Genomic DNA, 15,972 nt, shown 5'->3' with positions numbered 1-15,972 from the left:
CAGAAGCCACCTTTGGGAAAAACACACCCCTTCAATTTCATTTATGGCTGAATCCCCTAATTTATCTCCTCTTCCTGCTTGAGTTGGACCCTTAACTGAAGAATTTTATGTGAAAACTGCCGTTGAAATTTAAATTTTATAAATTCGCAATCAGGCAGCTGCTTTAAATGTACTTAAATTAACATATGTTTTATGTTCTTTGTGTAATTCTTTGCACAATTATTGATCAAAGTTAATAATGTTTAATTAATTTGGTCTTCTTGATCATCTTTAGAGAAGCAGTTATAAAGCACACGTTGGTACATAAAGCATTTTTGGACTTCTTCACACACTGCTCTGATAAAATGAAAACGGTAACTGACTTTTTAAAAAGCTATTCTGCGTTTATAGCCATTCATTATTTTTATTCACAATTTGTATTTTAATCTATTTAGATGAATTTTTGAATATTCTAGTTCGTAAATTTAAATCTTGCTATGTACTGTATTGTAATATATTTGTATTCAGTGGTTAGCACTGCTGCCTCTCAGTGCCACGGTTCAATTCCAGCCTTCGGTGACTGTGTAGAGTTTGTACTTTCTCCCTGTGCATGGGTTTCCTCCCGCAGTCCAAAGATGTGCAGGTTAGGTGGATTGGTCAAGATCAATTGCTTCTTAGTGTCCAGCGATGTACAGGTTAGGTTACGGGGATAGGGCGTAGTGGATCGGTGCAGACTTGATGATGGGCTGAATGGCAGCCTCCTGTACTGGAGGGATTCTATGATTTCTATTTGTTCAGTGAGTCCTTAATCCTTTTGAAACTAATGTACAATTTAAGATTGTGAGTTGGACCATCCATAATAAGTCTTTGGATATACAGCTGGACAGATACTATACAAGTGAAAGCCACCCATATTGTCCCCTTTAATCAGTGTCTATGGTTCTGTCAGGGATCAGAATCCCAGCCAATTAAAAAAATTAATTATGAAGCAAACGTTAAGTTGTATTTGAGTAATCACTCCGTATATGTAACCAAGTGAAGCATCTTACTATGTTAAAAATTGTTTGCAAGTATAAGATAGTTATAAATTAATTAAGCCAATAATGAAATTGCTTTAAATGTGCTTTTTTTTTTTAGGCACAGTTAGCTGACATAATGACTCCTAACTTCCTGGTTCTCCAATGCTGCATTTAGGAGGTACCCATGTAAGGCTTTACCAGGCAATTGCGCAGATGTGCTAGCTTCCTCTGGACAATTGCGCTGGGCTGGGAACCATCTGACCGAAGCGATTTAAATCGCTAACTTTGGATGGTTCTGCCAGTTTTATCCTGGTAGTTACTCTGAAAGAGGTAGAAGAAAAAGGTCACTTCTAGCTCCAAAATAACTATTTAAATACCCAGCCTCTCCCCCCCCCCCCCTCCTCCTCTGGTTGTCTGCAATACTTAGCTTTTAATGTCTGTTTTAAACATCACCTTTACGGCAGGGACAATTCTTACTTCTGCGCCAATACAGCCAGGCCAATGTTTATACTCCTGTTTTTCTTTAATTATTGTAAGTTGTAGTACATGCAATGCTGGGAATCAAAACTAATAATTTAAATCTAGTTTAACCTATTAATTTATCTTTGTTAATTTCAGATGACAAAGCACCCTGTGCACGAAGCATTTGTGTTTTTTTAAAAAAGGGTTGTAATTGTGATGTACAGGATTGAATCTGTACTGTTATTTTGAAAATCCTCATGCAGGAGGTCACAAGATGCTGGTCGGCCAGTGCATAGCATCTTGTACAGCAGAGAATAGCCAAACTTACAACTTATTAGTTTGTTTTGTTTTTAATATAGTGGAAAAATGCAATTGCACCCATTCCAGAATATGCTGGATGCCTTGAAGTGATTTAATTGACTCATTCAAATGATGCCAAAGCTTGTGTGGTTCACAACTGTCATCTAAAGCTTAAAGCTATTGTAATTTGTTCACGGGTGCCTTATTCTTGCAGATTAATTTGCGGGGTGGGTTTTATTCCATTAACAGTGCAGTTATTTTCTGGCTATCTGGTGCAGACAGATGCTGATACTCTGAACAGATAACATGTTAAAAGTACATTCAAATTATTACCAGTATCACAAAAGCAAAATACTGCAGCTGTTGAAATCTAAACTAAAAACAGGAAATGTTCAGTAGGCTTGGCACCATCTGTGGAGCGGAGAGTGAAATATTTCAAGTCAATGACCGTTCATGAGAACCTGCTGGGTTTTTTGTTTTTATTTCAAATTATTTGTTTTAAAATTCTGAACATTGTGTTCACTGCTACTCACTCCAATAAAATGAACAGGCTAGAAAGATGCAATTTGAGGATTGATTGCTTGATGCATCAAATCTTCATTAGTTTTTTACTGTTAATTTAGACTATGAAATGAGATGACAGCTTTCAAATTTACTCTTGCGCATGCACTTTAGTGTTTTGCTTCACTTATTATACTATGTACTATACTATTATACAGACTGAAGTATTAATGATGTGTCTATTTGAAATGTGCTTTTCTAAATTCAGGAAATGATCGAAACAATGAGAGAAGCGGTCATCTATATGGCTCACACGCATGATGGAAGCAGAGTAGCCATGCAATGTTTATGGCACGGGACTCCCAAAGTAAGAAGAACGAGAAGCAGGATGTATTTTGCTGTGCATATGATGTTTGTTGTGCAATGTATTTTCCATGGAAGTACTTGGCTGCGCCCATGGACAAATAATAGATCACATGAATGCCCAAATAGCCAAGTGCTCAAGGTCTAGATATCTCCTGCTTTTTCAATTCCTCAATTAGTTTGTTTTCACATTCAGGAGTGCATGTGTCTAACCTAATTTTAAAATTTGTTCTACATAGTAATGTGTAGAATTGTTTGCAACATATGAGGGGAGCACGGTAGCACAGTAGTTAACGCAATTGCTTCACAGCTGCAGCGTTCCAGGTTCGATTCCCGGTTTGGGTCACCGTCTGTGCAGAGTCTGCATGTTCTCTTCGTGTCAGCGTGTGTTTCCTCCGAGTGCTCCGGTTTCCTCCCACAGTCCAAAGGTGTGCAGGTTAGGTGGATTGGCCATGATAAATTGCCCTTAGTGTCCAAAAAGGTTGAGTGGGGTTACTGTGTTACGGGGATAGGGTGGAGACATGGGCATAAGTAGGGTGCTCTTTCCCTGGGCCAGTGCAGACTCGATGGGCCAAGTGGCCTCCTTCTGCACTGGAAATTCTATGATTCAATAGTAATCCAGAGATTGAGAACTTTGCAGAAGGCTGAGCTACTCACTGCCGTATTCAGGCCAGTAAGATTTCCACTTTGGTTCATAGTTTCTGCTGAAATGGTTGATAGGCAGGGTGAAAGTGGAGAAATGGTGGTGTGACTATAGGCCACTACAAGTAACCTTACTACCTCTTGAATTAGGGAAGAAATGGTTATTAACAGTTCTCACTCATGGTCACTGTACAGTGATGCCTGTGGAGCTACACGTGGCAAATGTCAGTTATGAACTGTGATGAGCGACTTCCGGGTGCGGCGATGACCAGCTAGGTCGCACGTTTCGGTAGCTCCCGGTGAAACGGACCTTTGGGCTCTTGATAGGAGCCCCAACGGCAATTCTAACGGCAAAAAACACTGTGCTGGAATCCAGAAGGGAATCCCCCCTGGACACGGATGGAAAAAAGAGAGGAAAGTGGCCGGATTGCGGTGGATCCTCTAGAGCAGCGGCCAGGAAGGCAGGCACAAAGCAAGATGGCGTCGGAAGGAGGCAGTTTAATATGGGGCCCTGACCAACAAGAGTTCCTGCGGCGTTGCGTGGAAGAACTCAAAAAAAGGAGATGAAGGAGCTGTTGGCCCCGATATTACAAGCGATTGAGGGGCTAAAGGAGGAGCAAAAGACCCAGGAACAGGAGCTTCGGGTCGTGAAGGCAAAGGCTGCTGAGAATGAGGACGACATACAGGGCCTGGTGGTGAAAACGGAGATGCACGAGGCACAACACAAAAGGTGTGTGGAAAGGCTGGAGGTGCTGGAGAACAATGCGAGGAGGAAGAATTTAAGGATTCTTGGTCTTCCCGAAGGTGTAGAAGGGGCGGACGTCGGGGCATATGTGAGCACGATGCTGCACTCGTTAATGGGATCGGAGGCCCCGACGGGTCCGCTGGAGGTGGAGGGAGCCTATCGAGTTATGGCGCGAAGACCGAGGGCTGGAGAAATTCCTCGAGCCATAGTGGTGAGAGTTCTCCGATATAAGGACAGAGAGATGGTCCTCAGATGGGCAAAGAAAACTCTGAGCAGTAGGTGGGAGAACGCGGTGATCCGTGTATATCAAGATTCGAGTGCGGAGGTGGCGAGAAGGAGGGCAAGCTTTAATCGGGCCAAGGCGGTGCTGCACAAACGGAAGATTAAATTTGGAATGCTGCAACCGGCAAGACTGTGGGTCACACATCAAGGGAAACACCACTACTTCGAAATGGCAGATGAGGCGTGGACATTTATTGTCGAGGAGAAACTGGAGTGAGCGGTCCATAAAAAGAACGTTTGGGACAAAGTGGGGGGGTGAATATGTGGGATGAAGGGGGGAAAAGAGGGAAGAGATGACTTCCCAAGTTGTTAATCCTGCGACCCTGTAACTTTTCTCTCTTCCCCATGTCGTGGGGGATGGGGGGGGGAGGGAGGATGAGGAGCTGAGGGCGCCGGCCATTGGGGGTGGGGCCAAAAGGGAAGCGCGGGCTTTGTTCCCGCGCAATGGTAATCACGGTGGGAACAGGGAAGCAGGAAGGAGGGGGTCTCTCACAGTGTGAGCCGAGGTCACGGGGGGAAGCCGAGGTCGGCCAGAGTTTGCTGACTTCTGGGAGCAACATGGGGGGTGCAATTACGCTAGTCTGGGATCTAGCGGGGGGGGGGGGTTAACTGGGTTGCTGCTGCTGGGGAGAAGGGGGAGCTGGTATGGGGGGGGGGGGGGTGGTCGGGACGGGGGGGCACCGCTTGGGGGAGATACGGCTACGTGGGAACCGGGTGAGGAGCTGGATTGAAAAAGGAGATGGCTAGTCAAGGGGGGGGGGGGTAAAGAGCCCCCCAACCCGGTTGATCACGTGGAATGTGAGAGGGCTGAACGGGCCGATTAAGAGGGCACGGGTACTCGCACACCTAAAGAAACTTAAGGCAGATGTGGTTATGCTTCAGGAGACGCATCTGAAGCTGATAGACCAGGTCAGACTACGCAAAGGATGGGTGGGGCAGGTGTTTCATTCGGGGCTAGATGCAAAAAACGGGGGGGGGGGGGTGGCCATACTAGTGGGGAAGCGGGTAATCTTTGAGGCAAAGACTGTAGTGGCGGATAGTGGGGGCAGATACGTGATGGTGAGTGACAAATTGCAAGGGGAGGCGGTGGTATTAGTGAACGTGTATGCCCCGAACCGGGATGATGCCAACTTTATGAGGCGTATGCTAGGACGAATCCCGGACCTAGAAGTGTGGAAGTTGGTAATGGGTGGAGATTTTAATACGGTGCTGGACCCAGGGCTGGACAGATAGAGGTCCAGGACCGGAAGGAGGCCGGCTGCAGCTAGGGTGCTTAAGGACTTTATGGAGCAGATGGGAGGAGTAGACCCCTGGAGATTTAGTAGACCTAGGAGTAAGGAGTTTTCGTTTTTCTCCTATGTCCACAAAGTTTATTCACAAATAGATTTTTTTGTTTTGGGAAGGGCACTGATCCCAAAGGTGACGGGGACGGAGTACACGGCTATATCCATTTCGGATCATGCTCCACATTGGGTGGACCCGGAGATAGGGGAAGAAAAACAACAGCGCCCACCCTGGAGAATGGACATGGGATTATTGGCAGATGAGGGTGTGTGTTTAAGGGTGAGTGGGTGTATTGAAAGGTACTTGGAACTCAATGATAATGGGGAGGTCCAGGTGCGAGTGGTCTGGGAGGCGCTGAAGGCAGTGGTTAGAGGGGAGCTGATATCTATTAGGGCACATAAAGGAAAGCAGGAGGGTAGGGAAAGGGAGCGGTTGTTGAAAGAACTTCTGAGGGTGGACAGACAATATGCGGAGGCACCGGAGGAGGGACTGTACAGGGAAAGGCAAAGGCTACATGTAGAATTTGACTTGTTGACTACGGGTAATGCAGAGGCACAATGGAGGAAGGCACAGGGTGTACAGCACGAAAACGGGGAGAAGGCAAGCAGGTTGCTGGCCCACCAACTGAGGAAAAGGGGAGCAGCAAGGGAGATAGGGGGGGTGAGAGATGAGGAGGGAGAGATGGAGCGGGGAGCGGAGAGAGTGAATGGAGTGTTCAAGGCATTTTACGAAAGATTATATGAAGCTGAGCCCCCGGATGGGAAGGAGAGACTGATGTGCTTTCTGGATCAGCTGAAATTTCCTAAGGTGGAGGAGCAGGAGAGGGTGGGACTGGGAGCACAGATTGAGACGGAGGAAGTGGTGAAAGGGATTGGGAGCATGCAGGCGGGGAACGCCCCGGGACCAGACGGATTCCCAGTTGAATTCTATAGGAAATATATGGACTTGCTGGCCCCGCTACTGATGAGAACCTTTAATGAGATGAGGGAAAGGGGGCAGCTGCCCCCGACTATGTCAGAGGCAACGATATCGCTCCTCCTAAAGAAGGAAAAAGACCCGCTGCAATGCGGGTCCTACGGGCCCATTTCCCTCCTGAATGTGGATGCTAAGATTCTGGCCAAGGTAATGGCAATGAGGATAGAGGATTGTGTCCCGGGGGTGGTTCATGAGGACCAAACTGGGTTTGTGAAGGGGAGACCGCTGAATACAAATATACGGAGGCTGCTAGGGGTAATGATGATGCCCCCACCAGAGGGGGAAGCGGAGATAATGGTGGCGATGGATGCCGAGAAAGCATTTGATAGAGTGAAGTGGGATTATTTGTGGGAGGTGCTGAGGAGATTTGGTTTTGGGGATGGGTATATCAGGTGGGTACAGTTGCTGTATAGGGCCCCGATGGCGAGCGTGGTCACGAATGGACGGGGGTCTGACTATTTTCGGCTCCATAGAGGGGACGAGGCAGGGATGTCCTCTGTCCCCGTTATTGTTTGCACTGGCGATTGAACCCCTGGCCATAGCATTGAGGGGTTCCAGGAAGTGGAGGGGAGTACTCGGGGGGGAGAAGAACACCGGGTATCTCTGTATGCGGATGATTTGTTGCTATCTGTGGCGGACCCGGCGGAGGGGATGCCAGAGATAATGCGGATACTTGGGGAGTTTGGGGATTTTTCAGGGTATAAACTGAACATGGGGAAAAGTGAGTTTGTGGTGCATCCAGGGGAGCAGAGCAGAGAGATAGAGGATTTATCGTTGAGGAAGGTAACAAGGGACTTCCGGTACTTGGGGATCCAGATAGCCAAGAATTGGGGTACATTATACAGGCTTAATTTAACGCGGTTGGTGGAACAGATGGAGGAGGACATTAAGAGATGGGATATGGTGTCCCTGTCATTGGCAGGTAGGGTGCAGGCGGTTAAAATGGTGGTCCTCCTGAGATTCCTTTTTGTGTTTCAGTGCCTCCCGGTGCTGATCACGAAGGCTTTTTTCAAAAGAATCGAGAAGAGTATTATGAGTTTTGTGTGGGCTGGGAAGACCCCGAGAGTGAGGAGGGGATTCTTGCAGCGTAGTAGGGACAGGGGGGGGCTGGCACTACCGAGCCTAAGTGAGTACTACTGGGCCGCCAATGTTTCAATGGTGTGTAAGTGGATGGGAGAAGGGGAGGGAGCGGCGTGGAAGAGATTGGAGAGGGCGTCCTGCAGGGGACCAGCCTACAAGCAATGGTGACGGCACCGTTGCCATTCTCACCAAAGAAATACACCACAAGCCCGGTGGTGGTGGCTACATTGAAAATTTGGGGGCAGTGGAGACGGCATAGGGGAAGGACGGGAGCTTCGGTGCGGTCCCTGATAAGAAACAATCATAGGTTCGTTCCGGGGATAATGGATGGGGGATTTGGAGCATGGCAAAGAGCTGAGGTAGTACAATTGAGAGATCTGTTTGTAGATGGGACGTTTGCGAGTCTGGGAGCGCTGACGGAAAAATATGGGTTGCCCCAAGGGAATGCATTTCGGTACATGCAATTGAGGGCTTTTGCGAGGCAACAGGTGAGGGAATTCCCGCAGCTCCCGACGCAGGAGGTGCAGGATAGAGTGATCTCAGAGACATGGGTGGGGGATGGTAAGGTGTCGGACATATGCAGGGAAATGAGGGACGAGGGGGAGATCATGGTAGATGAGCTGAAAGGGAAATGGGAAGAAGAACTGGGGGAGGAGATTGAGGAGGGGCTGTGGGCTGATGCCCTACGTAGGGTAAACTCATCGTCCTCGTGTGCCAGGCTAAGCCTGATACAATTTAAGGTGTTACACAGGGCGCATATGACTGGAGCATGGCTTAGTAAATTTTTGGGGGTAGAGGATAGGTGTGCGAGATGCTCGAGGGGCCCAGCGAAACACACTCTCATGTTCTGGTCATGCCCGGCACTACAGGGGTTCTGGGTGGGGGTGGCAAAGGTGCTTTCGAAGGTGGTGGGGTCCGGGTCGAACCAAGCTGGGAATTGGCTATATTTGGGGTTGCAGAAGAGCCGGGAGTGCAGGAGGCGAGAGAGGCTGATGTTTTGGCCTTTGCGTCCCTAGTAGCCCGGCGCAGGATATTGTTAATGTGGAAGGAAGCCAAACCCCCGGGTGTGGAGACCTGGTTAAACGACATGGCAGGGTTTATAAAGTTAGAACGGATTAAGTTCGTGTTAAGGGGTTCGGCTCAGGGGTTCACCAGGCAGTGGCAACCGTTCGTCGATTACCTCACAGAAAGATAGAGGGAATGGAAAAGAAGTAGACAACAGCAGCAACCCGGGGGGGGGGGGGGGGGGGGAATTGAACGGACTCTCAGAGATGTTGTTGTATATGTATAATATGTATAGGTAGTTGTTAATAGGTAATTGTTTGTTGGATTGTATTTTTGGAGAGTATTTATTTTGGACAAGGCAGTTGCCATTCAGTTTTGTTTTTGTTTATATATTATTTATTTACTTGTTTAAAACTGGCCACTGTTATTTATATTGCTTTATTGCTGTGTAAAAGAAACACTACGTACTGTTATGTTTGGCCAAAAATCTTGAATAAAATATATTTTTTAAAAAAAAGAACTATGATGATGAATAGTCTATCACTGTAATGTCGACTTGGGCATGATGATTAGCCACTTGGAGTCACTAAAGGGCAACTGGTACCCACAGTTCAATTTCAGTAGAGGACAGGGATGAGGGAAAGAATCTAATTACCATAAAGCTAGTTTGTTGGAGTCCTGAAAAGAGCAAATTATTGGAGTAGACAGACCTGTTAATCCAGTATCTTTTTTTTTTGTTTGACTCTGGTTTTTAAACGGCTTGCTGTATTAATCACTTATGTGTTTCCTACAACTAATTCAGGTACAATTCTTTATTAATGTTATTTTGTTTCTTCCTAGGACAGAAAGGTTATTGTGAAAACAATGAAGACCTACATAGAGAAAATTGCTACTGTAAGATATGCAGCTTGTTTTTCGTATGCCAAAAGCTCAAAACATCCTTTTGGAAATATTGCCAGATTATTTTGATTGAGGTGGAGCTAATTTAAAAAATAGAGCGCATTTAACTCAAGCTTGTTCATACTATGATTACTGTGAGGAGCAAGATTACATATTTGAAAATGATTTGTGTTATGGAACAAATGATCATTGATGAGATTTGTTGCCCATGGGATCTGAGTGACAATAGGACGGCTAACATTTCTTGCCCGTCCGTAATTGCCCTTCAATTGAGTGGCTTGCTTTGCCATTTCAGAAGCAACTACATTACTGAAAGTTTAGAGTCGCACGTAGGTCAGACAGTGTAAGGATAAGAGTTCCCTTCCCTAAAAGACACTAAATGGGGTTTTACGACAATCAATGGTAGCTTAATGGCTTCTATTGCTGAGGTGAGCTTTCAATTCCAGATTTTATTATTTGAATTTAAATTCCACATGTTGCTGTGGTGTGATTTGAACCAATTACTTTGGATCGGGATTCCTCGCCCAGTGGCATAACCACTATGCCACCATCTTCCCCAAGTCATGGACTGTAAAATTCAGCTTTCCTCCTATTTTTAAATCTTTCTGATACCTGCCAGAACTGACTGCTTACTGGGATTGGGTGTGGGAGCAGAGTGTGCTGACATAGCCCTACCCATGAAGAGGGACTGTGATGGCCTCCTCAATGAAGATTGGCATCTTGCAGTATAACAAATCCTAGCAGGGCTGGTTTAGCTCAGTGGGCTAGATAGCTGGTTTGTGATGCAGAACAAGGCCAGCAGCGTGGGTTCAATTCCGATACCAGCTGAGAATTCTGAATTCTCCCTCTGTGTGCCGGAACAGGCGCCGGAATGTGGTGACTAGGGGCTTTTCACAGTAACTTCATTGCAGTGTTAATGTAAGCCTACTTGCGACAATAAAAGATTATTTGCATTTATTTACAGTAGACTGCATGCCCTTTCCTTCAGCAGTGAGGTAAATCACTATGCTGCATTCTGTACCACCCAGCATTTTTATTGTGCAGCTTTTACACCGGTGGTGGATAACCTTAGTCGTGGGGATCATATGCAGCCCATCAGGGTTCTGAGTGCAGCTCACGAGACATTTTGTTGATTGTTGCCCATGTGTAGAGTTGCAACGTTCCGTTGATTTCCATCTGTATAGCTTTTTTCAACTGGTATAACTGAAGTAATATGCATATAAAGCAAGGACACATGAAGTGACGTGTGTGCTAATTGCACAGAAGATTGACTCTAAGAGCCTTGTTAATTTCTGAACGGTTAAGCATTTTCTATAACTTATGAAATATTCGGCATATATTGAATGTAGTTAGTGAACATGCCCGATTTCAACCTTGCAGCCCGCGGAGATGAAGGAGAACCACTTGTGTGGCCCACTCGCCAGCCTCCGTTGCCCACCACTGTTGTACACTTTTCAGCTTTAAATTTCTGACTAACCATAAAGGAACAATCACATTCATTCTCTAATAAAAAATAACATAAAGAATGGAGATTTAGTAGTGGCTTAAGAAATTAGTTTATTTGAGAAGGGATTACATGTTTAGTACTTTGTTTGTGTTCTTAGCTTAAATCCTGATGTCACAAAGAGCAACATCTGTGCACTTGATTTCAGAGGCCATTACTAAAAAATCCTGAAATACTGACTCATGCAAATTGTTTTGCAGGGTGAATTTTCCCATTTGGTTCTCTTGGCTGTTTTCGACTGTATAGATGACACAAAACTTGTAAAACAAATCATTCTGTCAGTAAGTAATCACATTTTTGCTATATTGGAAAATAAGGAAATCTTACAAGTGCTGGTTTCAAGTGTATTTTTCTTCAATAGGAGAAATATTTTGTTAGCAAATACGAATGTTTTATTGTGCCAGTTTGCTGAAAAGGAAATTCTCTCCTACTAGGTGATGTAGAAACTTTAAGCATCTGAATGAATACTAGAGTGACTTGATTGGCAGCAGGCTTGACTTAAGATTGACTGACAGCCATTCTAAAGCTGCTCAACCCAAAGAAATAGTTTAGACTTTGAACAGTGACATAAGTAAATGTTTGAATCTAAGTGAAACTCATGGACCATGCACAAAATAACTTTTCCCAGTTATTTGGAAAGGGTAATGTTGAAAATTTAGACAAAAGTAAGTTTGTGTCCAGTGCTGCTAAGGAACAGTGGCACAATAAAATTTTGTAAACCAATGTGTCTGTTTTTAAATAACATTTGTGCAGGTGAACATTAAGTTGAATTGACAATCATGTTATTAAAAGTGAGCTTGTTTTAAAAGGGTATATTTGTTGAGAGTCATTAAATAGTAACCATTTTGAATTGTAAAATTGCGTTTGAGCAGCTCAAAGCTTTAACATTCACTGTTGCACAGGGCATTTCCAACTACGATTCTTTCCTCTTTTCTTCTTCCACCACTTACACCCAAAGATGGTCATTTGTGCTGGACTCCATGCTGATGATACTCCACCTTTGAGTATCTTGCTTAAGTTACTACCCTTTAGTGATAGCAGTATCATAGCAGAGCTTAGCCATGTCATTTTCCAACGTGCAAACTTGTAAGTTAATAAAATTTGGAGCACGTTTAGTAATCGGGCCCAAGCATGTCTTTCATCCACAACTCCGTCCCCATCCCAGCCTATGTATTGCTATAAACAGTATGCAGCCACTGTTATTTTGGAAAACAATAGTCTAGATTTGGTAATGTCCATGAACTCTGTTGTCTGAGGTACAGTTCCATTCAAAGCACATCTGGGAGCACTCATCTCCCTTGACACCAGTTAAATCAAATCCCAGCAAAAGTTGTTACGTTCAAGAGATGTGGGAAGGGAAGTCTGAAATAATTTGAAGGGTAGACTAAACAGGAGAACTGAATTAGCTTAAAAGTTAAATGACTGACTGTTTTCTGTTGGCTATCTTAAAATTTGATGTCTGGAATCTGAACCAACAAGAGAATTGATTTCAATTTAGTATCTTGAAACGCTCTATTTACAGGAGATCATCAGTGTCTTACCTAACTTGATCAACAATAAATATGGCAAGAAAGTTTTGGTGTATTTATTAAGTCCAAGGGACCCAGCACATAGCGTGCCAGAAATTATTAAACTTCTACAACAAGGTGATGGCAATGCTCACAGGTCAGAATGTCCTTTTGATCTTAAATTTTAAGAAACTGTTGATTTCAGTGATGAGATTAGATCATATAGATCAATGAACAATGTAAGTAGAGTATACTGCATTTAAATAACAAATCTTTACCTTTGAATAGTTGACAAAAGGGTAGCACAGCTGCCTCACAGCTCCAGGGACCCAGGTTCAATTCCGGCCTTGGGTGACTGTGTGGAGTTTGCACTTTCTCCCTGTGTCTGCGTGGGTTTCCTCTGGGTGCTCCGGTTTCCTCCCAAAGTCCAAAGATATGCAGGTTAGGTGGATTGGTCATGCTAAATTGCCCCTTAGTGTCCAAATGGTTAGATGGCGTTACTACGTTACAGGGATAGGATGGACGTGTGGGCTTAAGCAGGGTGCTCTTTCCAAGAGCCAGTGTCGACTCGATGGGCCAAATTGCCGCCTCCTGCACTGTAAATTCTATGATTCTATAATTATTGGAGTGGCTGGTGGAACAAGAAACCTTGATGGGTTTCTTTTATAAAAAAAAAAAATTTAGAGTACCAAATTCTTTTTTCCAAATAAGGGGCAATTTAGCATGGCCAATTCATCTGCCCTGGGGGTGAGACCCACTCAGACATGTGGAGAGTGCAACTCCAAACGGACAATGACCCTGAGCCGGGATCAAACCTGGGTCATCAGCGCCATGAGGCAGCAGTGTTAACCAAGGCGCCACCTTGCCACCAGCCTTGATGGGTTTCAAGATAGACCTACACATGGGATGTAGCGGTCCAAGAAGGTAGCTCACCACCACCTTCTCAAGGAAAATTAGGGGTGGGTAATAAATGATGGCCTAGCCAGCAATGTCCACATCCCATGAATACATTTTTTTTAAAAATTAGGTTCTATTCAACAAATTGGATTCAGAGTTATTAGAAATAGGCATAAAGCATACTCTGGGTCGAAGGGCTGACGATTGGCTCCTGTCTAAAATTGTTGCTGTGTTTATAATTAACAGCACTCTTCTCTTTGCCCTTGACAAGGCTCTGTTCTTAGTAATCAAATTTTCCACAGCTATATGTTCTCTCAATTTTGTTAGATCACCAGTGACACAGGAAAACAGACTTGCCCTGGTACCATTAAATAAGGGATGTTGCAGTTTCTCAGCACAATTAGGGAGAGTACCTGCTTCGCTTGGAGTAGTTGCCTCATCTCAACTGGGTGCAAGTAGGGCCACGACAGTTGGTATGAGCACACCAGAGTAGACAGTTATGGCTGTTCTACGATTCCCTTTGCTGAAAATGTGCATGAGTGGACATGAAATGAACATACAAATAAGCACAACTCCGATGTCCTTGTTAATTAACTATCCTTCCAACAATTATTGAAGTTTACATGGAGTTACATGATTAATTTCCCTTTATTGTGTGATGGGAACCGAACTGAGGGGACTTAAACTGGGAGTGGTGGACATTTAGTTGATGGCAGCGATGTATTCAAGCACCTTTTGAGAAAGAAGAGACTAGAAACTGGGGAGCACATGGACAATTGAGGGTGGGCTTATTAAGGGGCATTGTGATCGTTGCGAAAGTGGTTTTGAACAAAATTTGAGGGAGCAGTCTGCAATCATACGAGCCAAAACTCCAAATTTTGCAACCATTTGATCTTTTTAAAAAATTTAATTGATATGGTTCTTAATACCTTTAGTGCTTCAATTTGAATTACGAATTGGGTAAATGTAATAATATTCTAAGCATAAGCTGCTGAAAAATAGTCGCTAATTCTAGAATTGATCTTCAGTTATTACTTTTGTTCTATATTGAGCATGTGAATTCAACTGAAACGATGCCGAGTCTTTGCTTCGGTTTTTTACTAATTTATTTCCCTATCCTTTCCTGATAAACACAATATCCCAATGTTGAGAGTGAGGAACAGAGGAGAAAGGATGTAATTAAATTCTGATGTGCATTCTTATTTAAGGATTTAGAAAAGTTAGAAATGTAAACAAACGTAAAAGTATATTCCATTGAATTTATTTGGATGTTCTGGAAATGCATTGCTGCTAAAAATGAGAAGTCCAGAAAGAGTCAAAAGATTTCTGTCTGTTTATTATTCCAGTAAGAAGGATACAAATGTTCGTCAGCGTGAGTTGTTGGAGGCCATCTCACCACGTTTGCTGGAATATTTGCAGGAGAATGCTCGTGAAATGGTGATGAATAAGGCAACAAGTGTCATTGTGGCAGATATTCTCGGCTGTGCCATTGGGGATGTGCAGCCTGCCATAAATGCTATCGCTAAACTGGCTGCAGAAGACTTAGTACCTGGGGGCAATAATGGTGAGGTAATGTACAAATATTCACCTTATTTTATACTCCCTTGCATTTATATGGCATCAAACACGCTGCATCTTGAATAGCTGTGTTACATTTGTTTCATAGAAAAACAATGCCTAATTTGGCCTTTTAATAAGTTTGGATTGAATACAGAAGGCTGCATTAATTTTCAAGGTCGCCCTGTGGTCAATAAAGGACATTACATCAGTTTTAACTATAGGCCAGTTCGCTTAACTCCTGTGGTGGGGAAAATGCTTGAACCTATCAATGCTGATAAATGTGAAGTCATCCAACAGCAAAATGGACTTATTTAAATGGTTAAAAAATTGCAGCATGCGGCTGTGCAGATGGACCTGGGTGTCCTTGTGCATGAATCGCAAAAAGTTGGTTTGCAGGTGCAGCAAGTAATTAAGAAGGCAAATGGAATTTTATCCTTCATTGCTAGAGGGATGGAGTTTAAAAGCAGGGAGGTTATGTTGCAGCTGTATAGGGTGCTGGTGAGGCCACACCAGGAGTACTATGTACGGTTTTGGTCTCCTTACTTGAGAAATGATGTACTGGCACTGGAGGGTGTGAAGAGGAGATTCACTCGGTTGATTCTGGAGTTGAGAGGATTAGCTTATGAGCAGAGACTAAGTAGACTGGGACTATACTCATTGGAATTTAGAAGAATGAGGGGGAAATCTTATAGAAACATATTAAATTATGAAAGGAATAGATAGGATAGAAGCAGGGAGGTTGATCCACTGGCAGGTAAAACTAGAACTAGGGGGCATAGCCTCAAAAAAAGGTGAATTGGCCATGCTAAATTGCCCTTAGTGTCCAAAGAAGGTTAGTTGGGGTTACTGGGTTACGGTGATAGGGTGGAAGTGTGGGTTTCAGTAGGGTGCTCTTTCCAAGAGCTGGTGCAGACTCGATGGGCCGAATGGCCTCTTTCTGCACTGTAAATTCTATGATCTATGATT

General features: G+C 44.2%; 1 protein-coding gene across 3 annotated transcripts in view; it reads left to right on the top strand.

The window, feature by feature from the left end:
• pum3 (pumilio RNA-binding family member 3) overlaps nucleotides 1-15,972 on the top strand; it is a 51,637-nt gene that overhangs the window by 29,781 nt on the left and 5,884 nt on the right. For all 3 annotated transcript variants that reach the window (XM_072516886.1, XM_072516884.1, XM_072516885.1), the window contains exons 10-15: nucleotides 275-353; nucleotides 2,530-2,628; nucleotides 9,478-9,531; nucleotides 11,242-11,322; nucleotides 12,564-12,706; nucleotides 14,793-15,015. In XM_072516886.1, coding sequence (XP_072372987.1) covers nucleotides 275-353; nucleotides 2,530-2,628; nucleotides 9,478-9,531; nucleotides 11,242-11,322; nucleotides 12,564-12,706; nucleotides 14,793-15,015 — 679 coding nt within the window. The remainder of the gene's footprint in view (nucleotides 1-274; nucleotides 354-2,529; nucleotides 2,629-9,477; nucleotides 9,532-11,241; nucleotides 11,323-12,563; nucleotides 12,707-14,792; nucleotides 15,016-15,972) is intronic.

The sequence above is a fragment of the Scyliorhinus torazame genome, chromosome 9 (genome assembly GCF_047496885.1).
Source record: "Scyliorhinus torazame isolate Kashiwa2021f chromosome 9, sScyTor2.1, whole genome shotgun sequence".
In the NCBI taxonomy this organism is placed as follows: Eukaryota; Metazoa; Chordata; class Chondrichthyes; order Carcharhiniformes; family Scyliorhinidae; genus Scyliorhinus; species Scyliorhinus torazame.
This window is presented reverse-complemented; position numbering and strand designations above follow the sequence as displayed.